Raw genomic sequence first — 26,481 nt, 5'->3', positions numbered from 1 at the left:
ACAGGTGATATAAATATGATGTACATTCTGACAACAGATTACCTCAAACATTTCATTAGCACCTTGGAGAGAACCCTAACATTCAAAATGTGCCATGTCGGTCCTTTCAGAACTAATGAGACACCAGTGTACAGAACAGATTCCTCTCTGTTAACGACCGACTACAGTATTCCGTGCTCTGTATCTGGTTTACAGATGAGAGTGAGCGAAATGGGGATCCACTTACATATTGCTCTCACAGAGACTGTGCTGCATAGAGTGAAGTAATGAAGAAGTTCTGCCAGACAGTGCACAGTGGATTGCAGGCCATCAAGCAGAGATGTCATCAGCGTGGCAGTGAATCATTCTTTTCAAAGACTTATTGCCCATGGAATGAGGCAGAGCACAAAACCACCATTTTGGTATCAGACAAATGCATGACATGCTGTCAGGGGATTTTGTTACTGCGACATTTCACTTGACACTTGCAGCCTACGCTTCTTGAAAGAATTGAACAAAAACAAAACGGACTGGGGCAGAGCAGAATATAGAGCACACATCAAATAAATACTTATCTCTTCTTCAGCTGGCTGTTTGGCTGTCTGAACAGACTGCACACAGGCTTATACAGTCATTTGTATGACTCAGGCCTGCTAATGAAGGCCAAAGCCTACCAGCCCCAGCAGGCACTGACAGTAATCAGTGGCTAATGAAAGCTTTATAAAGGGGGACTTTGGTTGGCTTACAAGGTCCAGAAACGTTAAGTAGGGTGGATCTGGTCTGCAATTAAGATGGGGTATGTGGGAGGACAACAGGAAATTGGCTGTTGTCATATTCAAGTTTGTCTCTGTTGGAGCTGGTTCAGTTCAAACTGAAACAACTATGAAGTCGAGTGAGAAGACATTGCTGTTGCTATTCGTTCTTTTCGCACTTCAAGTCCTTAGAGCCGAAGTTGATGTTCAGGTGGAGTTTTTGGCTTACTGACCGGTGGGAAAAAAAAAAGATATTTGCATTCAGTGGTGAAAGTAGCAAGATTTCTGAATTATTTATATTTTTTATTGTTATTTTCCACATGACCTGCCCGTACAGCAGTAGCTGGTTCCCAGCTTTTTTGTTAGTCCACAGTTGTCACACTCCATCTTCATACACTGACACTGTGGCTTGCTCAGACTCCAAGAATACTATTTTTTAAGACAGCTATGAAAGGCCAGCAACAGTATTTGGCTAGCTTTTTTGCTCTTATACTGTTTTCATGCGGTGGGTAACAGACAGTGAATTTTGGATTTGTCCCCAGCAATATTTACAGTTGTTTCCAAGCAACAAAACATCTGTCATCCCATTTTGTCTCATTGTCTTGTTTGTGTTGCTCCTCCAGCTGCTTCCACCAAATGCATTCATGCTCTGTGCTGCAGATACTTGCACATGGTATGGGACAGAACTGGTGTTAATTGTGGAGTGTGGGTTTATTTTGATAAGACTGATTGAAACGTGTGACTCTATGAATATTCTGACACCATTAAAGTCAAGACAAGACAAGTTTATTTTGTGCATATCTTAATTGGCTGTTGCAGGCATGTTGGGCATGAGGGACAATGAAGTGAAAATTAAAGAGGAAGTGAGGAAATGAACAGTTTAATAAAAAACAAACTATTTGCAATAAAGGGCATTTAGGGTATTTTTTATATTACTAAGCCATTAGGCAACTATTGGGGAAAGAACCTGGGCTGTTACAGATGTATTAAAGACTTTCAGAGAGTTTTCAGAATGTTTTGGGGATAGAAAACGTCACATCAAACGAAAAACAGCTGCAAAAGCCTTAATTTCTCACTATGCTTCAGATGATGTTATACAACAGCCACATCTGACCACGTCTAAAGGTAGAGGTTTTAACCTACCCTCTGATTCTGCCATCAGAATCCAACAATCCTTTCAACTGAGGCATACTGAGACCTTTTAGTATATCTTACTTATTTGTAAGTTTGATAAATTTTCCTGACTTAGAAGGTAAAATTAAGTGTGTTTTGCAATAAATTACTTGGCCTTTTGGTGTCATGACTATATTAAGTAGCCTTTGTGCCCTGTCACTGACCCAGCTCAATTCCGAGGCTTGTTTACACCAGATTACTCCAAGAGAAACTTATCTGGTTACTTTTTGTGTTTAGAAGGTTTGTAATACAGCGAAAAGACTCGATTAGCAGTTGGATTTGGAAATAGTTGGGTTTTAAAGTAGCTGCTGATGGGAAAAAAAACATTGGCCAAATGTTCTTGAGAATACCTCATTAACTACAGCAATTTCCATATGCTTCCAATTGATTGGAGGCGAGATGTCGACTCTATTTGATTTTCCCCCAGTTTTCACAAGACTGGCACAACTGAACATCCCACCAAATGCTGTGACAAAGTGTTTCTTCCCTGAAGAATGAGAGAAATGTTTGGAGAACTGAAACGCCCTGGGGGGTTTTATTGAAGTGCTACCAACAATTATTGTGAAGCAGAGTTGCTTTGTGTTTTTAGTTTTTATTTATTTATTTTCCTGTGGTTCTGCTTTGGATGAAAAAGCAAAAAGCTGGAGTAATGAAGTAGCATGAAAGAAACGCATCATCCCCTCCTTTGCTCTCTGCCATTTGAGATAATACCTGTTTACTTTGGGAATGGTTCACAGAAACTGTGTTGCCACTCCTACCTCAGTTCAGACGGTTTGCGGCTAAATTACATGCAGATTTTCTGGTGCCTATGAATACAAAATGGAAAACGCAGAGAGGAACACTACTTTTCAGTCTGTTGTCTCTCCAGTAACTCTTCATTTCCTCCCTCACTGTCTCTTCCTCTATCTCCCCCTCTGCCTTTGTTTGGTGTGATGCCCACACTGTTTCAGTGTTAAGGCCTGAGCTCACTCCCACTGTGTGCCAGACATCAGCCTGTTAGCGCTATAATTGTAATCGTGGGTAATCGCCAACTCACAATTGCAGGTTTTGTTATGATGCCTGTGGGCATTCAATTCAACCCAAGAGCTGCTTGTTGGGAGTCATTTCATCCCCCCTACCTTTAAGTACACAAATGACAATGAACTGAAACTGTCTCCTAAACCAAAAGTGAAGGCACAATCAGAAGATAAACCACAGTTGGGCTAAAACAGTTGGGCTGTCGAAAGGTGTTTATAAGTTTACCCGAGTTTTATTTGGACTTTCTCATCAAAGTTGTGTTTAATGAAATTTCAAAGTATAGCTGGCCCTGTGCTATTTTTAATTAGCTATTTCCTCTTTGGATAATTACTATCACTGAGGGACTCCCAGTCAATCCAGAGCTCAAATGAAAGCAGCAGACAGCTATGTATCATCAAAGCACAGTCTGCCTGCTCTGTTTAGTGTCATTTCACGCTACACCGTACTCAGAAAGCAGCTCTGCCCTTGACTACAAGGCCTCCTCCCTCACCAGGCATTCAAATGCCGATACACACAGACACACACACTCAGTGCTGTGAAATTTCACCCAGCTACTTAACCTGATAACATTAAAGTAATTGCAGTAATGTTGTCTTTTGTTTTTCAACAAATTAAGGGTTTTTTTGTTTTAAATTAAAGGCTTCAGTTGAATTTTGGAAACCTGGGAAAATTATTGTGCGCTGTGTGCTTTTCGCAAATCTTTTGTGATTTATTTCCTCAGTGCTGGCAGAGGCTTCATGATAACAGGTAATGAAGGTAGCCTTGCTATCCAGTATGCACCTTGATCTGTTTTAATTGGATGGTCTCAAATGAGAACGCGTGTTTGGATGACGGTGGCCCCTAGTGGCAAGCACGGGTACTTCAGTCATCAGAGAGATTTTGTTCAGGTGCTGATGTGTCAGAATATGAGTCACAGTTCTCGTTTTTATATACAGTATTGTCACATTGCTTACATCTGAACAATTAGGCTCAGCCTTTCTACAGATTACAGCGCCAATTAATTTTGTTTTGGATTCAGTGAAGAAATAGAGGTGAGTAATGAGGTGCTGCTATGGGACCAAAGTATGATTCTCCCCTTGATTTCTTGATGTATCAGTGCTGCTGTTTAAATAGCTTGTACACACACACACACACAGACTAATTCACACCCCTCCAGATTACTTATTAGTGAGCAATATTTTGATCTATTTTATTCAGTTTTATCTATTTTCTGTTTTGTGTAGCATATAGGTTGTGCATAAGCTTTTAACAAAGGTCATTGTTAAAGTTTTCAGATTCAGGTTAACATGTTGATTAAATCTCATTAAAATATCTACATATCACCAAGTCTGATACAGGAGTAACAGTATCTGCTGTACTGTAAGAATCGTTAAACTCTAGCAGATATCAACCTCGTACAACCCATGAGTTTGTTTTTACTGAGGAAGTGAGGAGGTGAGCACACTGCGCAGCTCTGAGGCTCCCGCTTCATTATTCAGCTGGCAGATTTAAAATCCCAAACCGTGAACAATGGACTCCCTCCAATGAACCAATGTCTCTTTTGTTCTCTTCCCAAATAATTATGTTAAGAGCTGACTAAAAGCCTGTCCCTTCTCTTTAGGGCTGAAGTTATACGGAGTAGTGTCAGTGTGGAGTGGGTTCATTCATTAATGCGAAGAGCATCGCTTTTCTGAGGGGTGTTGATAAGTGGGTCTGTCTCTGTGATCCTGTCGTCTGTTGTTGAAAGTAAACTGAACTTGCTTGTTACACAATATTAAATGTGCTGAAAAGCATAAAAATTGAATACGATATGGACGTCAGTTCCTCAAAGTTCCCTGTATTGTTGGCACACTCTCTTGTCATTTATTTTAGGGCGCACCAGATAATGAGGGTTGTTATTTAACCAGAGACAAGCGATGAGTGGGATGTGAAAAGCGTGCCACAGTGATAAGTTCAGACTACGTGAACCAGCAGATGAGATGGTTTAGTTTGTTTCCTCAAAATCAAGGATAATCAGAAAGTCTTTTCCACTGAGTGTTTGGCCTTAGGACATAATGTATTCACGTAGTGTTTTAAAGTGATAGTCCAGTAGATCGTTTGGAGAATGCCGTACCCTAAAAAAAGACCCCATAGGTCGTCTGTGCAAGCAGCTTATTATGACCTGTAGTCACATTTTATTGTTTGCAAACCTTTGGTGTCTGAGACAATTATGACAGGAGCAAAAAGAGGAAGTTAGGTGACGTAGTATAAAGAGCAACAAAGTCCATGTGAGGGGGATCTTTCCCTCAACCTGACCAACTTGTTTTTGTGCCTAAACCAAACTGCGAGTGTTCCTTAAGCATAAACTTTGTTATTCTAACCATGACGACAAAGGTCCGCAGAAGGGGTGCTTCTTCAGGAGACACTTCTACAGGCCATATTAGAGAGGGAGGGACTCACGACCTATATGGTCGTTGAGGTTGGAGGGCTTGTTCATCCTTTCAAAATCAAACAATGACCTCCTGTAGGCTTAAAAGGTAGCTGTAAAAAAATGGAGTTTGGTTCTTCCTCTACACATGACAGCAGCTGTGGTCAGCTTCAAGTCATGTCACTGACAAAAGGGATTCATGTGGTGACATATTTTCACAGCAGGAAATAAAAGCATCAAAACATAGAAAAAATTATCCCTCCTGCAGTATAATCCACTTCTATGCATAAATACTCAGCATGTTACAAACACAAAGCATCGTTTTCCTGTGCTATCCTCTTTCATCCATCCATCCATCCATCCATCCATCCATCCATCCATCCATTATCTATACTGCTTATCCGGGTCACGGCCCATCCCAGCTGACATTGGGTGAGAGACGGGGTAAATCCTGTACGGATCGCCAGTCCATCGCAGGGCCAACATATATAGACAAACAACCATTCACACTCACATTCACACTCACAGGCAATTTAGAGTCACTAATTAACCTAATCTGTCTTTGGATGGTGGGAGGAAGCCTTGCTGTTAGCACGGTCACCTCTTGCTGTGAGGCGACCGTGCTAACCCACCACCATACATACATTCATTAATTGTTTATCTATATCTACTGTATATTTGTGTGCAGTATATACAGTATATAATATGTTTCTCTCTATACATATGTATAAACAAGTGAATGTGTTCCCAAAATGCCAAGCTATTAAGCTAAGTTAGTTTCAATACAGGAATGGATCCAGCCAGTGAGAACTCCCTGAGGAGTCCAGTGTTCCTGTTTAGTATCTAATGAGTTGGCCCACTCATTGCAGGCTTTCCAATAGCAAAGCGTCATAAAAGAGCCGAGCAGACAAAGGCTTTTAGCACACTACAGTAGTAGTTGTTCACATTAAACTACTTAAAAGCACAAGGGCTTGTGGCACAAGAGGTTTTGTGTAGTGAGCTAAAAACCACTTATGCAGATTTTAGAGAGTGTGTTGAGAGAGGGTGATACAGGCAGGTGCTTTTGTTTTTTTTAACACTCAGCTGTAGGAACAGTGGCTTGGTCTTTTTGATAGAGAGTGTTTGTTTTGCACGAGTCCCAATCTGTTGTTCTTCTGCTTACGTGGGCCAGTGGGTCGCTTTTTCGTATCTGAATTTGCATGCAGGCACACATGGTTTTGCACAAAGACAGCCATTGTTTCACATTTTACGCACACACACGCATGCACACACACACACACACACACACACACACACACACACACATGGAAATCTACTGTAGATATAAATCAAAGAAGTTCACAAATATTCAAAACAAACAAAATATATTCACTGCATGCATAGCAAGAAAGGAAATAGGTGCTTGCACAGATATCCTCCATGAAGAGACTATTAAATCAAGCCTCTCCATGTCTTCCTCCTCCTCCAGCTCCACACGCATTAACTTCAGCTCTGTATGGCTCCCAGGTGGTTCCCTCTTGTTTCATCTGGTAATAATTCTTGGAGGCCTGGACAGAGCCAGAGTATGTTAGTCATTAATATGACTGTCAGCAGAGGGAGACATGCTCGTGCCTTTCCATCTCACCTAATGTACGTTCTTCATTGTGATGTAACTGCAGTGAGCCCCGGGACCATCCTTGTTCATTAAAAGTGTTTATGCATAAATGTTAAATGGTTGTAACGCTGCAAACATGATTTGCTACTGTGAATGGGCCCTTTTACTGAGTCACAGTGAGTGCTTTCTTGTATCCGACACCAGGAGGGTCGACGCTGCCAATGGTCACAGGTGCAGGATGTGAGGCAGCAGCAGTGTTTTTGGCTCATCTCAAAGACGGCTTTGATTTCACTTCCTGAGGCAGGTGCTGGGAGGTTTCCTGTTTCTCTTGGCCAATAAGGAATGTTTCTTGTCTTTATTCGCCGGCTAGTTTGGCCCGCACATCCCTTTTGGCTGGGGGATTCCACCTCGAAAGAACGGGTGAAACGGGGAGATATGAAAATGGTGACAGGAGGAAAAATGAAGGAGAGGAAAAGGAGAGGGTGAATCTGTCCTTGTGAAACTGCACTTCCATTCCACTTGCCCGAGCATGCTCCCCAGACGCAACTTGTGAATGTCACACAATTAACCAGGCTGTGATATAAGTTAATTAATGACAGGCAGCTGGCTCAGAGGGGTAAAAAAAGAGAGAGAGGAAGAAGAAAGGTGAATCAGTGATAACAAGCATCAAGAGGGGGGAAAAAAAAGAACTGTGTGATGCTACGAAACATCCAACAGTCAGAGATGCCGTGCAGTGAGGAAATAGATGTCAAAGTGAAGAAGACAAAGGTGGACAGACACAGCTTGAATGTACAAAATGTAAATAAAACATATATTGTCAGTGTGGAGATATGGCCGGAGGGAAACTCGGCTTTAAGCAGATGTCTGCAAAACGGCCGCGCGTGTGGAGCTGGGAGAGAGGATCAAGAGAAAGCAGGAGAAGAGGCAGATGCAGAGGAGAGAAAAAAGGAGATGTTGTCTTTGAGAAAATTAGAGCTTCTCTGAATAGCTACACTGAACCATATTCTTTATCATGATGTGTGGGTGAAGTGCCAGAGGATTAGAGAGAAGCATGCGGCAGAGAGATAGATGAAAAGAGAGACCCAGCCTCTAACGAAGCCAGGCAGCTGAGAGAAGATTGACAGGAGGGTTCACGTGTGAGTCACCTCTTTATCAACATGCAGTCATGCCACATTAGACCAGCAACAGCAGGTGTATTTAATGTTTGTTACTTAAAACGCTTCATATCTGAAGGCGTTTATTAAGCTACATATTATGTGTGAAGACACTGCTAATGTGGACTTGTGGACAACACATACTGCCAAGATTAGTTAGTATTTAGATGCAGAAAGACTGCATTTAATGCATTTTAACAACCAGTGTTGGTCCGTAGGACAAATCCGTAATTACACATTATCTTAGGGCTGTGTCCACAAATACAGTAACCCATTGGTAATACTGTACACGAATCACCTCAAGGCATCTTAGCAGACTATTACAAGATCTGCATATGGGTCACTATGAAATTAATTACATTTAATTAATTGTCTGTATGCGCAGTTGTTTTGATCATCTTGAGAAGGTCTAGCAAATGTCATAAATTATTTTGCTTGCTAAAATCACTCTTTAGAAATCCTGAAGGGCAGTATTTATTTGTTGTTTGCTCTGTGGAAATATTAGATACACACTCCATATTTTCTTTCTTTTATCCATCTATTATCTATACTGCTTATCCTTAAGGGTCACAGGGGGGCTGGAGAATATACCAGTTGACACTGGGTGAGAGGTGGGGTACACCCTGGACAGATTGCCAGTCCATCGTAGGACCAACACAAATAGACAAACAGCCATTCACACTCACATTCACACCTATGGGCAGTTTAGAGTCGACAGTTAACCTAACCTGCATGTCTTTGGAGGAAGCCGGAGGGAACCCACGCAGGCACAGGGAGAATATGCAAACTCCACACAGAAAAGCCCAGAGCGAACTGAGGCTTGAATCTGGAACCGTATTGCTGTGAGGTGACAGTGCTAACCATAGCACCACCGTGCTGCCACATGTTTTCTTTCTTTCAGTTGTGATGTAAACGACTCTGTTCAAATGACAAAGTTACATTTTTTTCTGACAATTTATAAAATTTAACCCTTATTTTCCCTTTTATGTGTTAATGCGCTTTTCACACACAGAACATGTACTGTTGCTTTCATACATGCACACACACCAACACAGAGACACTTCAACCCACAACCGAATGTTGCTGGTCTCTGATGCTAGCTAACACCCCCCTCTCCCTCTCTCTCATCTTTTCTTGCAGCCATGAAGTCAGACCGTAAGCGTCTGAAGGCAGAGAAAGCGGACCTGGTGAACCAGATGCAGCAGCTTTATGCCACTCTCGAGAGCCGGGAGGAGCAGCTCCGCGACTTCATACGCAACTATGAGCAGCACAGAAAAGTATGGCAGCCATGCTCTGCCTATACACAGGGCATGCGCAAGTGCACACACAAACACACCCACACAAAGTGTCTCCTTTTTTGTAGCTGTGGATTTAGTCTTTTATGCCAAGTCTTTCATGTGCCATTGTGTGGATGAGAATATTTAATGAATGTGTGCACTGTACTTGTTCTAATATACTCAGGGTTTCAAAGAGATGATCAGATTGTTACACTCTCTGCACATATGACCATGAAATACTTTGTATACATGCTATATTTTGCATATTGAAGACTTGTGTGTTTGTGTCAGTGTGAGGCTGTTTACATTACTACAACTATAACATGTTTTTCATGTTTAAGCCTGTATTTCATCTAGACATAGACTTAGACTTAGACTAGACTTTATTGATCCCTGGGATGACTCCCTCAGGGAAATTAAGTTTCCAGCAGCTTATACAGTCTAAGGGACCTAAAACATTTTCAAACAGTAGCAATTTAAACTTTTTTCTTCCTTTGGAAAAGAAACAAATAGTGCAGTCACTGATACGAAAATTGGTTCAGCACCATTGTTTTGGTTGGAACCATTTATCTTATTTTTCAAAGATATGCTTGATGTGTGAACCAATCCATCAGGATCTTTGTGTCTACTAGGAGAGCGAGGATGCGGTGAAGGCACTTGCCAAGGAGAAGGACCTGCTGGAGAGAGAGAAGTGGGACCTGCGGCGACAGACCAAGGAAGCCACAGAGCACACAGGGATGCTGCGCTCTCAGCTCGACCTCAAGGAGAACCGCATCAAGGAGCTGGAAGCTGAACTGGCCATGGTGAGACAGAAAGACAGGCGGGGGTTAACTAAACAGCTCCTCTGTAACACTTAAAAAAAAAACTTTTATCTTTCTCTTTAGAATTGTTGAGTTTGATATTAATTTTTTATTGTTATCGAGGCTCTAACATATTCATCACAAATGTTGAAACTACTGACAAGAAAAGGGAAAGAACATATTTACGACAAACAATACAAATAAAGCTGGGTGTATGATACATCTGTCTGTTACTACATATGCACTATTTTGGGTATAATGCATATAATCGAACTCAGAAAGCTTTTGAACATACAGTATAGCCATCCCTCATGTCTCCAACCCCCCCCAGATGAGTAACTGTGTCAATCAGAGAATGGAGTTCCGGGTGTTTGAGCGGCTTGCCGACAGGGACTACTCATCTAGGGTCATGGCGGTAAGACGGGCCACCCCCACTACTCAACTTTAAAGTTTGACCTTTCTTGACCCTCCCGCTCCTTGGAAAATCTCTCCTATTTGTGACCTAATTGTCGTCTTGGAAAGCCCCCCCTCTTCAGCTGCACGTGTTTGACTAACCCCCCTCAGCCGTCCCTGACTTGAGTCCCCCAACCCAGTGAATCCTAACATTGGTGATCCCACGGATTCCTGCTGTGATCTGTTGATCTGAATGTGTCTAAGGTTTAATTGAGAAAAAGAACGCTTGGAGAAGGAATACATCAACATTCTGACAACTAATGATTACTCCAAAGGTTTGAGATTATAATTCTGCTGTGCATGTTGAAGACATGATAATCATTTGATTGCTGGTAGGTAGAGATGATTGCAGTGAAGCTGATTGTGCCGATGTTGATTTGCAGCCTGCTTGGCATGATGATACGATTCACAGAATAACAAGATTTTCTGTAAAACACCACCGTGTCAAGGCTAATCAGAAAACATACACACAAAGAAAATAAATCTTTTGATAGACACATAAATACACACATACAAACACATCCCCCAAGGCTCCAGCAGCTCATTGTTGTTCCTGTTAAAAGGCGGTGAATTGTGCTTTGTGACAAGGCCCCACAGAGCAAATGTATTCATTAAACTTATAGAAAAGCTTCATTATTACCAGTTTCTCAATTTTTTACACACCACCAACCCCCTAACTTCCACCCCCGAAAGGAAGAAAAAAAAACAAACACCTCCTCCAGATATTCTGTCCATTTTTTTCTTTCCTTCAACACTCTCTGGAGCTGTAGCAAGAGATTTGACACAACAAAAGACCAACATGAATACAGCTGCATTTTTCATGAGACAACAACCACATGAGCCCAGGGGAGAACTCACATAACTGCATGTGCTCGGAGTCTCGTAGTAGGATTCTGGATACATGTCTTACCATGTACATATGCGCACACATACAACATGTGCATAAGTAAAAACAAAAACAACAGTGACAGAAAAATCAACTCACTCAAAAACCCCAAACAACCCCAAAAGTACAAAAAAAAAAAAGTGAGATTTCTCAACACGATTGTTGTGTGTTGGGTGTTTGCTCTTCGCCTGATTCCATCTGTCTGTCTACCCTCTTAAGGCCAAACAGTCACTAGCCACCCTGACCAAGGACGTGCCCAAGCGTCACTCTCTGGCCATGCCCACGGAGACAGTCGTCAACGGCAACAACCAGGAGTGGGTGATGCAGGCCGACCTTCCCCTGACTGCTGCCATCAGACAAAGCCAGCAGACCCTGTACGTCCACGCAGGGCATCCCACTGACAGACAAGGTAGGCCAAGCAATGAGTGCACAAACTGTAACAAGCCCTCATCCTGTACATGAACTGACTTGCACACAGTGATTTCTACCATCATTTACCCTCTGCATGCTCATGCGAACCCGCTTCACACACATTCACTCGTGCCATCTGCTCAGTATGACCACATTACTGGCCACTGATGATGCTCCGGTTGTGACATTTCATGCGCTTTATGTAGCAGTTGCAGTTGAACATATTTCGGGCTTTATGGCTTCCATTTGTCTTTGGTGCACACAAGTGTTTTCTCTGCATTTGACAACGGCGGCAGCTGAGGATCAGTAAGTGGAATTCATACACTTTGTCTGCACTGTTGCAGTAACTTGACCCAATTTCTAGGGGAAAACCTTCTCCCATATTTATTGTCTTCATTTTTCAGCTTTTTTTTTCACCTGACTGTGCAATTATTTAATTTTTTGGCCCCTACTTCCCAGGCCCCTCACAACATGTAAACTGTGAGTTCACCATTTAACTGACTTGTACAGAGGTCCACCACAGATGAAAGAAAGGAGAACCGACACCGTCTGTCGCAACTTTCGCCCACCCTGATATAAAATGTTTTCAAAATTCGAGTGAAATTCAGTGACTATTAAACTCTCTGTGGTGTTTGCAACTGCAAATATCTACACACAGTGTGAGGTGCAACAGGTCAGCAATGTACAAAGGTCAAATAATATACAGATAACAAAAGCCTTATCAAGATTATTATCATTAAAAATTGTTATCATTATAAAATAACTGAAGGTTTTATTATGATTAATTTCCTCCTTCACAATAATCGCTTGAATTGTTATCTAACCACAGCAGTCACCCTGAGAGGTTACGCCTAAACTTCTCACAAAAATAAAACTAAACCTGGTCACTCTAAAGAGCAGAAACTGGACTACTGGCACCTCCCAAGTGCTACACAAATTAGCCTTGCAGCTGCCAGAGTTGAAGTCCATCTGAGTCCGTCCAGAGCCATGGGTTCAGACAGGTTGCTGACTAATTGGTGGCACCTGGAGAAAGAAGCAGACTAAGATAAAAAAAAACAACAAAAAACAGAGAAAATGTGTGAACAGTCACGAACCCCCAAATTGCTATGCAATTGGTTGAACTGTATGTATCAGTCTCACTGGTACACACACACACACACATCCGTTCAACCTCTGTGAAGCTGTTTTCACTGTTGCCTAGCAACTGCAGATGATTGCAAATTATTTCAGGCTTTTGGTTAGGGACTTTTTAAAAATCTATTTTTATTTAAGGGTGTTTGTGGCATTGCTGGGAAGAATCAGATTCTCCCTGTTCACTACTTTGAGGTGCCCAAACACACCCTAAAGAAAACAAGACTTTTCTCTTTTCCCTCTCGTCCCGTTTAGTGGCTGCTGTGCGGGTGAGCCCGTGCCACTCGCGTCAGCCTTCCATCATCTCCGACGCCTCAGCAGTGGAGGGGGACCGGTCGTCCACACCCAGCGACATCAACTCGCCGCGCCATCGGACTCACTCCCTCTGCAATGTAAGAGCTGCCCACCCACTGCACCTTCCCAACTAATCACCTCCTTTGTGGTAACTGCCAACTGTCCTACTGCCTGGCCGCGGTCGTTTCTCTCCACCATCGTTCTGGCTGAATTTGTGTTTGCCCCGCACAGTCTGTCGTGTACTCACTCAGCAGCTGTGACTTGAATTTATGTGAAAAACCAGTCGTGGTTGTTGAATAAGTGCATGCCTGGCAGCATGTCAAGCATCACTTCCCCCTTTGTGTTGTGATCTTTATCTTTCCTGGTCTTTATCGCCCACTCTGCACCCTTTCACTGACTTCTCTGCCCTTGCATCTCTGTTAGTTTGTCCATCTCTTCATCTTCTTCTCCTTCCCTGTGCTCTCTCTCTCGCTCTTACTTCCCTCAGTCCCTAGAAGATCTGGAGGAGGCGAAGCGTAAGAAGAAGAAAGAGAAGATGGGGCTTGGCTCTCTGTCACGTGTCTTTGCACGGGGAAAGCAGCGCAAGTCCCTCGACCCGGGTTTGTTTGATGGTACTTCAACACCTGATTATTACATAGAGGAAGATGCAGACTGGTAAAGCACACATGTCCGAGCGATCCACCTGGAGAGCCGTTGTGGCAATTATGAGAAGACAGAATTGTGTTGAAGCGCGAGTGTGCGTCTGTGCGTCTGTGTGTCTGTGTGAGAGGACGGGTGTGTGTTTGGTGTCAGCGTGTACAGATATAATAATGTGTGTGCCTGTGCAGTCTCACACGTATGCATACTTAATGTGTGTATGCGCGCGAGAGTGCATGCATGTGTGTGTCGTCCATGGTCAGAAGCCATGTCAGAAGCCTGAGGCGCGTCTTGCTTCGCTGAAGTGTAAACCTTAACGAGCAAATTGCACCTGTATGTATGTACAGTCCTGTAAATAGAGTGAACAGTGTAACACAGCGACCATGTGGATATGTTCTATTGTATCTGCCCTCCAAAACGGCTGTGTTATTGGATCTTTTAATTGTTCTTTACACTTTGACTTTTTGTTTTCACTCAACTGGAAACTTGAAGGACTGCTGTACTTGTAAATAACAACAGTTGATGTGCACACTGTGCGTGTAAATGTCTCCTTGTCCTGAATGCCGTTATTTTGGACATGTACTCCCCCTCCTCTCACTACCTTTTAACTCAAACTCCTCCCTGTTTATTGTCCTGCTTGGTCCATCCCCCCTCCTTCCACACTGCCATAATGAGAACAGTTTCCTGTAGGCAACATGCAGACTCCTCAAATCCACCTCCAATTCGGTTGTACAGCACGTCCCTCAACCGCCAAGAAAACTGTGCAGAGGTGCACTCCTTGATGTTTTCTCAAATGAGACTTCAAAGATGTTGCTAAGTGAGGAATGAACTTTCTATGCAGAACAGTTTGTTCCACAGCACCATGACGCCAAACAGGAAATGTAAGAAAATGTGTTTTCTATCTGTTACGATAGAAGGTACATGACCGAGGTACATGTGTGACATGCATGCACATAGTCCCAGTCCCCAAATGCATGTTTAACAAAACCCTACAAAACACAAATGTCTTTCTCTGGGTATGTTGTCCAGAAGATCTTTTTTTTTTTTTTTTTTTTTTTAATAAAAAAAAAAGAGAGGTCAGTTACTGATTTCATGATGTTTATTCATGATTTCCTACATTTTAAATGAAATGATTAGATTTGCAAACTTGACCCTCTGCTGTTCAAAACGTGCTCCCATTAACAGTCAAGAGCTTAACATCCCAAACTTAAGGTAGAGTGTTTTAATCTGCACCGACAAGGCTCTTCATGCAAAATTACATTTGAAATAGTAAAGGTTAACAAAGTCAACAGTCACAAAGAAAACCCAGCACTACACTTTGAATGATGAAATAATTATTCCACTTATTCATGAGGCTTTATGCCACTTTCTTCTTGTAGGGATCTTACAGTCTTACTTTACAGCTTGTAGCTATGCTTTTATTAATACTTAATGAGGCTTTTGGGAGTAGAATTATTCTGGGAAAAGTCAATTTAAAAAAAGAAAGCTATTATCTAAAAATAAGTAATAGCATAAACATCAATTATATACGCATAGTAGATATTAGACTGATTATAAAGGCTTTTCCATACCTCACGAATTAGGTCATTTTACAAGAAAATCAGAGCTTCAATTTAGAGGCCGGAGCATGGAGCAGACATTGACTGAACTACTGTTACAATAATGAGTGCCAATTCTGAAGGTTAAAAATCTGATTTAAGCGGACTAATCTAACTGAAGCAAATGCATACCTTCTCCCATGACCCAATGAACTCAACAAAAAAAAACTTTGTTGCAAAGTTCAGGCCATTGCTGCAAAAAGCAATTAACTTTGTGCCAAAGGTTAATAGCATTTCTTCAAGCAAAAGAATGACTACAGACATTGGATTATTTTCATCCTTTTAGTGGATTGAGCCGGAGTCTGCACTGCCCCCCCAGGAAATCTTTTCTCTCCCCGATATTAAACTAACACTGGGTATTTGTCAGTCTCACCTGAAACACTGTAGAGTCACAGATTACATTGGAGCTGTATTTTAACCACAATGCTTGTCAAAGGAGCGTCCGCATAAGCAGTGAGGGGATTATCAGTTAACCCTTAGCTCATCCTACATTTGGGCTCAGATATTGGATTTAGAGGTGAATTGCAGAGATAATTCAAAGATAAGTCATCATGTATTAAATTGTATGTATAGGAACAAAGGCTCAACCAGTTTATCTCATTAAACATTCAGTGAAAATGTAAGGAAATCTAGGCTATTTTTTATTTTTTCATGTAACCAACCTTTATGGTTCCCTGCTGATGGGGGAAAAACATATCAAATGAAAAACATTGTATCATTTTATGTTTTGAGCCACGGTCTCTTTGTTTTTTATTTTCCACAAATATTTTCCTTTTTGTAGATGAGATAACATTGCAGAAATGAAATTAATATTATTATTAAAGAGTTTTATTTAAAGTCAAAGATGTAGGCCTCACTGGAGGACTTCTATTATGAGGTCCTGAGATGTTTAGAAGTGGCTAGTAGCGAACTTTTAAAGGCATGGCAACAAAATTACGCTCAAAAGAACTAAATGAGAAAAATAAGATTATTTTAAAATGAAATAAATAACGTTGAATTTCCATGTGGCTGTCCTCTCTTTCCCTGTGTTAACGTTTGTGTGTGTGTTTGTGATCATTTTGTTGTGGTATGGCTCTAATCCTGATTCGTCCCTGTATGCTGGAGGGGCCTGCCATTTTTAACATATGCGTTAGCTTCCCTCAGCCCTGCAAGTCCATCTGTGAGAGGACTGTATCCCAAAAGCTTCCAAATGGCCTCCTTTCCTCTCTTTCCGATTTCACCCCCTAACTCAAACTGGAAAGTATTTCTCCTTCTTACGTTCTATTAAAATCAATAATAAGTGAAACAGAGGAGATGGGAAAGGAAGCCATGTCAGATTGTTGGAACACAACTCATATGTGTCAGCACTTTGTGTCAATAATGTTCTGCTTTGATTTGATCCCCGACCTCTAACACTGACCCCTCTTGTCTGACCCCCTCTGGACTCTCAACACAGTGAAGTGACCCAAGAAGTAATCAATCATACTCAGTAAGACCAAGGTACACAAGTTCCAATTGCTTTAAAATAAGCTGTGCTGGGTTGCAAACTGTGTTTGCAGATGTCTTGTAACTCAAACAACATAACAAAATGACCTTGGAATTTAGCACTTCTTCAAGTTCAGTCTAATTCTGATGCAAACCATCAATTGAGTCCTACAGTATACAATATGTTTTTCGGGGGGCAACAGCAAGTGCTTTTTCTTGTTTATTAATTTTTCACCAACAACATCCTGCTGAACTGAAGTATCTTCCTGGAACTTTCTGTGAAGTACTAACATTGGTTGAATGTAGTCTTCAAGTAGACTTAACTTTATATTCATCAAATATCTCAACAACTTGAATTTAGCAGTGAACAGAGTAGTTTTACATTTTGGCAAGTACACTTATTTATTTTTGGTCAAGAGTTGATACCGTTTTCATGTATGTAAGCTAAATACGAATCTACAGCCAGCATCTGGTTAGCGTAGCTTAGCATAGACTGGAGGCAGACTGGATATAGCTTCATATTTAGCGAAGAGAAGAGAGAGCAGTATCAATCTGCTCCTCTAACTCCGCAGGAGTAATATTTCCCAAAATGGCAGACTATTCGTAAAAGGCACTTTACTTTCCAGCTAGGTAGCTAGTAAGCTACTACACTATATACCTAAGGCTGATAGCTTTGGCTAGCCACCTTGGGTTTAATCTTTCATCTTAAATGGTGAACTTAAGTCCTTCTCGATTCATTCAATTGTAAATATTTTTTATCGCAAAGTCTGGAAAATGTCAAATACATACAATTGTATTGTATTGTGAACTCCTCTATTTCCCATTCCCATTCCCCATAAGTGTTATTGCACATCTGAAATGCTGCTGTATTGTAGGAACAAGGACCATTAGACTGGCTACTGAAGGGCATGTTGAAGGACTGTTTGTTTAGACAAAACATTCTTATTTCTTACAGTATGTGAAGTGTACATACTGCTTTTCTGTCCATACAAAGGACCAGAAACACAGTGTTTTCAAAACATACATTACACTCATTGCCTCAGACAAAACACAAAACCTTTCATACTAATACAACCATATAGCTGAAGCTGGTGTTCTTCTGACCCACCCTGCTTTTGGTAGGTTTTAAAAGGGCATAAAAGGGTCAGCCCCACAGTTTGGCCTTCAACTGGATGTCAGACAGTCATTTTTTCAGTTCTCAATGTGAATCTTTGCTAGGACACTCTCCAGAGTGGAAAAAAGACCTTGCATCTGGAGTGTATGTAAGACTGCAAGTCTGGCCAAAGATCAGGTTTATTCATCTTGATATGAATTACTCTCAGAGGGGCACTCAGAATTGTACCTTTTATTTTAGTTTATGCATTTCTCTTAAGAGGGGGCATAAAAGCATCCTGCTTGAGATGAATTACTAAAGTCTAGTTTAATAAAATCTGTTTATTCAGATTCACAATCATTCTGCAGTGAATTTCTTTTTGAGCAAACACAGTGGTACAGTAAGATTAATTGGGTTTCCATTCACTGTCTTTGCCTGGAAACAAGGTGACATGGTAAGAGACAGGACAAAAAGAAAGAACCTTATTTTTTTGTTGTGTTTTAAGGTTGGATGCTGTAGGCAAAATTTCAAAGTGAATGGCTCAGAAGGAGAGCATCATTCAATCTCACATCTTTGTTTTCCCACTGAAATAGGAGTTCAAATAAAAATGGCTGTTTTGGAGAGTAAAGGTGTCCAACAACAAGGACAACACTGAGCTCTCAAAGGGATGCTTTTAGCAAAGGCTCATTAGCCTCCCAGGAGCCCTTATAGTTGTAAGTCTATATAGTCAGTGAGTGAGCCACAGAGTAACGCTATATCCTGAGGTCTGCATCAAGATTTGTTCTGGTGTAGAGGTTTTCAGAGAGTATTAGAAGAAACAGGTGACAGGTGACATACTGGTAAAATACTCTATGTCATTTTGTTATGAAGTTTTTCTGCACAGGCAGGACTAATCATACTTTGGGCATTCTCTCTCTCTTTCAATGAAAATAACAACCCAAAACCAAACAGTACCTCACACCTCACACTGAGGAGCCACACCTCCACACAGTCATATGTCAAGAGCAATCAGTACAATCATAATATGTTCAGTATTAAAAGCAACACATGATACTGTGCCCACTGTTGAGGCTCAAACTGGTGCTAGATTGCCACCTGCTGGTAAGAGAGAGAAATGTCTTAGTGAACCAAAGTGAACGTCTTGTTGGCCAGCATTTTCTTGGCCTGATTCCCCCAGACATTTAAATATTGTGGAAAAATGTAAACAGCAATATAACACCAAATTTGTAATCAGAGAATTTAAAGAACACATAACAATTTCAAGGCAGAATTTATCCTAAATTAAAGTAAAGTACATTTTAATCATGTGATCATAATACTTTAAAATATGAGAAATTTCCTAATAGCAGGTTTTTTGTTTTCATTGAACCACTGCTGCAGGCTAATTTAGACAGATGAGTCATGTTAGTTCAGCAGCTCAAACAGCTGCCTATTTAATGGACTTCTTAAGTGAGAAGCTTGCTTATAAAAGCTGCAATTTTGTTTACAGCATCACTGGCAAACGCTTGGCTTGTTGTCACGCAGCCAAAAGCTTAGGATGTTGTTAAAAGCATGTTTGTTTTGAAGAAATTACTCACCGTCTAGTTCCTTTCCCCCCACTGGGCTGATTTTATGTTGAACTGATTTTAATTTGTTGCAGTATCTTCGAATTAACGTTTTCCTTTTTTCATCACTCACTATACCCACTGCCACCTCTGCCTTCACTCACAACCTCAACTACATCACCCACATGTCTCCCCTTCCCTTCCCTCGCCCACCCACCCACCCACCCAGACTCAGATAGCCTATCCAGCCCCACCCGCCTCAGCTTGTCAGATGGGTCAGAGGACCAGCTGGACCGCCTCCAGCAGGTGGAGCTGGCCAGGACTACGCCCATGTCTCAGTGGAGGGCAGGCACTGTGCAGGCCTGGCTAGAGGTTGTCATGGCAATGCCCATGTACATCCGCACCTGCTCAGAAAACGTCAAGAGTGGCAAGGTATGATGAAACTGCTGATACGATGCAGAGGACCTCACTTCGCATTTCACAGACATTATTGTGAAAAACTGCAATTGTGTAGATTACCAACTTCATATTTCAATCCACTTTTTTGCATTGGTTGATAGGATACTTCACTCTGGCTGCGTGGCTTTAGTTGCTTTAAACTCTAACAGGGCTGCTTTGACATTTTGCAGGTCTTACTGGGGCTAACGGATGAAGACCTGGAGCTGGGTTTAGGTGTCAGCAGTTTAATGCATCGCCGGAAACTCCGCCTGGCCATCGAGGATTACAGAGATGCTGAGAATGGTAGAGGGTGAGGAAGGGACAAAGAGGATTCTTGTAAAAACTGTGCATTATGTGGTAGTGTGAGAGGGCCATCTGTTGGTGATATATAGTAACAACATTTAGAAAATGAAGCGCGATCATCTTAGAAATCTCATACATCATAAAGTTTAAAGAGACACAAAGAGTAATGATATGTAGGTCAGTCCATCTGAAAACTTTTTCATATGTGAATGTGTTTGTCTTTGTTGACCCAGCAATAAGATGGTAATCTGTCCATAGTGTTTTTCTGCCTATTAGAGCAACAATATTAAATGGCTTAAGGGTCAACCCAAATCAATAAATAAATCTTATTTAGGCATGCAGCTAGTTTGGGTTTTATGTCCATTTATTCATTCAATCTTTATTTGAACTCTTTTACATCAAAACCCAGTATAAAATCGAACACCCGCTCTAAGAAACACATATAACAAACTTACATTAAAATGTCAACAAAAAATGACCAAAGGCCAAATTGTTAAATAATACAACCTTGAGAGTAAATAAGGCAATTAAAATTTAAAGTAAATGAATTAACTAAAACAAGAACAGCTGGAAGTTAAATAAGATTACATTTTTAAAAAATACCCTAAGAAAAAAAAATGAGGTAAACTGTAAGATTGTTCTGCATGTTATTCCAGGTTGCAGGTGCATGGTGAGAAAAAGTAGATTCTCCAAGCTTGGCACCTGCAACATAGTCCAATGGTTTGAGAGTGTTCTTTAAGGGTCGGCATTAAAAGACACCAACGAAGTAAAGTAAGGGGGTAAAAAAACCAGTAAGGGCCTTGTTATTATGTGGCCAGGTTTTGAAATATTCAGTTCTACAACTTCAAAGCATCGAAAAATTACATTTGAAAAACTCAACAGCAATATGCCTTTCCAGATCAGTGACCCTGTTACTCTGGATAATCCACAGTGAACATTTTTCTTTGGAACTACTTTATACCAAAGAAACTTGAAAAATGCTGACAGTGAGTTCTGTAGACTATTCAGTAAAACTGAAAAAAAAAAAAAAAAAAAAAAAAAAAACATGGATTCTCATATGGAATCAGTGAATTATTTGGTATCTGTTCTAATTTAAAATTGCTCATATGATTATTAGATTAAGTAGCTGCTGATTGATTTTCTGGTTTCTTATCTCAGCTCTATAATTAAAATTAAATTTTGAATTCCATTCAGCTTCATTATATTGTGATGGCAGCAGTTGTTGTAGAGACACGTAAAACAGAAAGAGTGTACAGCCATGCTAGCAGCTCAGTAGATATAGTAGTCTACATAACATTTCTTTGAGCTAAATGCTAATGTTAGCTTGTCAATATAGTGTGCTCACACTGACAATTCTAAAATGCTATTGTTTAGCAGGTATAATGTTTACCATGTTCATTATTCAGTTATCTCAGTGTTAGCATGCCAACATTTACTAATTACTAAACACAGAGTGCAACTGACCCTGATGGGAAAGTTTGCTTTGTACCAAAGAAAACAAAATTTTGATCTGATGAAATGTTAAGGGACAGCAAACACTAATTAATGCTGAAATGAACATGAATATCTGAACCAGATTTCACTGCAATCCATCCAAGAGTTGTCAACACATTTCATTCAAAACCACACATTAACCTCATTGTGGCGTTCAAGGAAAATTACCAAAGTCAGTAGGATTCATCTTGTGTGTTTAGACTAAAAACTATCTGCATGGCTCATTAAGAAATTAGGGAGGTTTGTTTAGGAGAAGTGACCCATTAAGAAACTGGTACCCTGTCTGTCTGCAGGCTGTCCAAGGCTGCAGATATGGACCACCACTGGGTGGCCAAGGCCTGGTTAAGTGACGTGGGCTTGCCTCAGTACTCGCAGGCCTTTCACACTCACTTGATAGATGGGCGCATGCTGAACTCCCTCACGCGTCGCGATCTTGAACGTCACCTCAACATCACCAAGAAGTTCCACCAGGTCAGCTTGCTGCTGGGTATCGAACTGCTGCACTTACTCAATTTTGACAAGGAGGTAAGTGTGAATCCTCATCACAAACAGAAGACAGCAGTGAATATACTGAGGTATGCTGAGGCAGCAGGTAAAAAATAGAACCTTAGTTAAGTAAAAACTGTTGGTTTCCAGGCACTGCAGGTTCGCCGAGTACAGTGTGAGCACCAGAACGTGGATCCATTGGTATGGACCTCTCATCGGGTCATCAAATGGATCAGAGATATTGACCTGAAGGTGGGGACAGAGAAGGAGAATGCACCTTAAACTCTAGCAGTCCTAACTTCTATGAAAGCAAGAAAAAAAGTTTTCTTTTTTAAACTCACATCTTGACATAAAAAGTTGAAGCTGACTAATATTCAAGCAAAGGTTGCTCTACTGTTTATTGCAAAAAGCAAATGTTTTGATTAAATATTAATAATGAGGAGATGCAAATGTATTGAGTATAATAAGATAATAAGATAATATGATGTGGCACTGAGAGTAATGGAGGCTCTCGTGTTTACTCAGCACTCCCCATCTCCACAGAGTGATAGAAAGCCTTTGTTATTGTACTTGTAAGCTGCTAGTTGATTACAAAGCCTTTCAGATTACAGCCTCTGTGGTGATGCTGCAATATGAATATCCCTTGTCAGTGCTGTCTGCTGCAAAACATGTTCCCTTTATGAGGCATTACCACATTCAGGGTGTGTAGAGATAAGGCTGCGTGGACTGACATCCTGTTAATATCCTCATGGCGTTTGAATTTATACTGATATCCACAAATCAGTCAACATGTCCTTTATTGCAGAGCAAATTTGGCATCATTTTTGAGAGACTGTTGATATATCTGCCTTTTGCCTTAGCCAGTAATAGCTGCAGGTTTAACATCAGAGAATTTTAAATCTGATGTTATAAATGAAAGAGGTCACTCTCTGCCCTTCTTTCCATCCACCTGTTCAGGAGTTTGCTGAAAGTCTCCTAAACAGCGGAGTCCATGGAGCTGTCATGGTGCTTGACCCCACATTCAACACTGATGCCATGGCAACAGCACTGGGGATCCCCAGCAACAAGCACATGGTTCGCCGGCACCTCATTGAGGAGATGAAAACCCTGATTGGCCCGGCCAGGTGAGAAGAGATGTTTCTTGTATACACACCAAGACAGATTCCACTTCAGTCCTGCTTACTGAAGCTTCTTTTTGTGTGTAAATAGATCAGATTAAATATGACTTGACCTGACCACTGTGATCTCTGACCACAGATGCTGTATTGGTCTGTAAATGTTGTGCGTAGGCGTATTCTAGTGTCTTTAAAATGCCATTTACAACTCTCCACACCATCCAACATCCCAATCCTTCCCGTGCTTCCTGAAGGGCTGATTCCAAACAGGACTATGAGCGTTTAGGCCTGGGAACACCACCAACTATGCTTCGTCAGAACTCCCTGGGCAGACCACCCAGCTCTGCCGGACGACACACTGATGACGAAGGCTCGCTGAGAAGGAGGGCTGTCAAGGTGGGGAAACAAAACAACTGGATTGTAAACCGTCAGGATTTGTTTCTCTCAGCTTAAGCCTGTGTTTTGATACTAGCATCAAAATCAGGCTTGGACACTGTTACCCTGCAAATACTCATTGCTGGAGGAAACATTGCTGAGATCGTGAATGCGGTAGTACTCCAAGCTTGATAAATGGAAAAAGTTGTTTAAATTTAAACAGGAAAAAAGGCCTTGGTTGGGTGTATTTGTGGCAAAAATGAATGTGTGTTTCTTTTCCAGCCTCCAGCAGGGTTCAGCCCCAAAGCCCGCAGTGGGCGGGATTTGAGTTGCCATAGCAGCTATGGCTCTCTGCCTCGGGAAGTTCGAGACCAGACTCCACCCAGATCCGAAGGAAGTCCGATCCGAGGTTACACCAGCATTGAGGTCACCAACGTGTGAGGTCGTCACAGTGCATCACAACAAACATCAGCTTCATCACAGCTAAATCTTCATCATGGACATTTGTTTTTCCATGTACACCTGAAGTGAACATGGGATTTTTCTTTGTTTGTTTTGTTTTGGTTTTTTGTACAGAGGAGCCCTTAGAGGACAGATTGCACTTTTTTAAAGGGACAGGATTCTTTTTTACAAGTTTCCTGGTTTAAGAAAAACTTTATAAGACTCAATGTGGGCAGGTGGTATTTAGATTCTTCCCCAAACCCAGAATCAAGAGATGAAGGACTCAAGATAAATGATTATTTTTCTATGTTTTTGTGTGTAAATGGTTCTTTGTGAACCAGGATGTGACTGGGTAATCTGTTTTTGTTGACTAGTTGCTGTTGGCAGACAGTTTGTTTCACTGAGGGAATAAGATTTTTAAAAAATGTTTGTATAATACAGGGTACTTGAAGAAAGAATGAAAAGTGTTTAATATCAGTGTAAATTGTTCTGTTTTATTCAATTCTGCTGTTTGTGATGCCTTGTCATTGTAGCTGAGGACAATGGACAAAAAAAAGACTTTGAATTTTAAATTGAATTTTAAATTCTAAAGTATATTATGTTTGAAGGCCACTTTTCATCTTGCACATAAACACTGTTGTGTCTAAACAAATGTAGCACCCACCTCTGATGTTTTATACTGTGTGGTAAACATGGAATATTATTTGAACAGTGCTAACAAAAGATGACTGCAGCATTGTATGTCCATGGAAGCCATGGGCTAAAAGGTGTAAGAAAGCAATTATGTGAAAATGAAAGTGTTGCTTTTAATTAATTAAAGATGACATCTTGAAGATGACCGCCATGTTGCCCCCATCTTTGGCAGGAGGTTCAATAGAGAAAAGATATGTTTGAAAAGACGAATAACACAACACAGCAACACCACAATACAACTCAAGCCAGCTTTTTAGCCTTTTTTGTTTTATTATACAATTCAGGCTTACCAGTATCATCAACCATCAAACAAATAAATAAATAAAAAATAAAATAAAAAATAGAAGAAAAAAAACTTTTGTAAGTTTCATGCCCAGCATGCCGCTCACCCTGAGTCTGGTTCTACCTCTTAAAAGGAAGTTTTTTCTTTTTACTCTTGCCTAATGGTTGCTTATGGTGGGAACTGTTTAAAGTATAAAGAGTACAGACTAAGAAAACCTCAAAAGTAGCTTGGTGACTCACCACAGTTATCGCCCCTTTCACTGCTCTCTCTGAATATGTTGCCAGAAGTCTCTGTTTAGATCTCTACGCAATTTGACATGGTGCAACTTCCTGCTCTGTTAGTCACAGTGACTCAATCATTGTGGTTAGCTCAGGATGACACAGCAGCAAATGAGACAGATACCCTCTGGCTATCTCTTGTCTTATTTAAAACCTTTCTGGTAATCTACCCATAGTTAGGAAAAACAAAACAGGCAATTCATTAAGCAATGCCCCTTTGTACCCAGGCATATCAGAGGTATGACAAGGGAAGGCGTGTTAGGTGAAGTTCCATCTGGGAAATGAACTGAACTGCTTATTAGGGAAACATTCAGTGGATAAATGTAATTACATGCTCACGTAGCAGCCATAAAACCAAGATCAATAACTCAATGTCAGTGGATGTGAAAGAGCTTGCAAGTTGGAGTGTAACAACAAGATCAGGACAGTGTTTATTTAGCTTGAGTTATGTATGGTTTTATTTGTAGGAGCAGATACACAGCATAGAATATTGACTGAAGAATCTAATGCCACATATATTTATTGCCTAAGTTAATTTGCTACACCTAAGGCTATCAGACCATGCAAATCAAGTTTATCAGTATAAGATTTTTCCATTGTAGCCGCAGACATGTCACTTAATCTGAGTACAGGTAGTGATAGGAGTTCAATCTAGGCTACCAGATGTAATCAAGGCTTATTCACCATGGTTCTCTGACCATCTTTCCCTCTGTGTGTGTGTGTGTGTGTGTGAGTGTGTGCGAGAGACAAAAGCTTAAGAGGAAGAAAACCTCCCCAGAGCCCAGAGCAACAACGTTGCCTCACCTAAAAGGAACAATACAGCAATGGCCAGCGTCAGAACTGGTTTTGTCATTAATGTTAAATAGTCCAGCCCTCATTGTATCTGGCTAATACAGAGGAAGACGCTGATGTGGAAGATTATTTTTGCTGTCT

General features: G+C 41.0%; 1 protein-coding gene across 8 annotated transcripts in view; it reads left to right on the top strand.

Annotated features, from left to right (window-relative positions):
• kazna (kazrin, periplakin interacting protein a) overlaps positions 1–25,132 on the top strand; it is a 167,018-nt gene extending 141,886 nt beyond the window's left edge. For 3 of the 8 annotated variants that reach the window (XM_018688962.2, XM_051071156.1, XM_018688967.2), the window contains 13 exons: positions 9,196–9,332; positions 9,965–10,135; positions 10,464–10,547; positions 11,691–11,880; positions 13,269–13,405; positions 13,795–13,918; positions 19,872–20,074; positions 20,272–20,390; positions 22,171–22,402; positions 22,514–22,615; positions 23,321–23,487; positions 23,733–23,874; positions 24,136–25,132. In XM_018688962.2, coding sequence (XP_018544478.1) covers positions 9,196–9,332; positions 9,965–10,135; positions 10,464–10,547; positions 11,691–11,880; positions 13,269–13,405; positions 13,795–13,918; positions 19,872–20,074; positions 20,272–20,390; positions 22,171–22,402; positions 22,514–22,615; positions 23,321–23,487; positions 23,733–23,874; positions 24,136–24,294 — 1,967 coding nt within the window. In that variant the 3' untranslated portion in view covers positions 24,295–25,132. Of the gene's footprint in view, positions 1–9,195; positions 9,333–9,964; positions 10,136–10,463; positions 10,548–11,690; positions 11,881–13,268; positions 13,406–13,794; positions 16,543–19,871; positions 20,075–20,271; positions 20,391–22,170; positions 22,403–22,513; positions 22,616–23,320; positions 23,488–23,732; positions 23,875–24,135 lie in introns of those variants that run through there. The other 5 variants (XM_018688963.2, XM_018688964.2, XM_018688965.2 and 2 more) reach the window with 5 other exon arrangements.
• Positions 25,133–26,481: the final 1,349 nt, after the last annotated feature.

The sequence above is a fragment of the Lates calcarifer genome, linkage group LG6 (assembly GCF_001640805.2).
Source record: "Lates calcarifer isolate ASB-BC8 linkage group LG6, TLL_Latcal_v3, whole genome shotgun sequence".
NCBI lineage: Eukaryota > Metazoa > Chordata > Actinopteri > Centropomidae > Lates > Lates calcarifer.
This window is presented reverse-complemented; position numbering and strand designations above follow the sequence as displayed.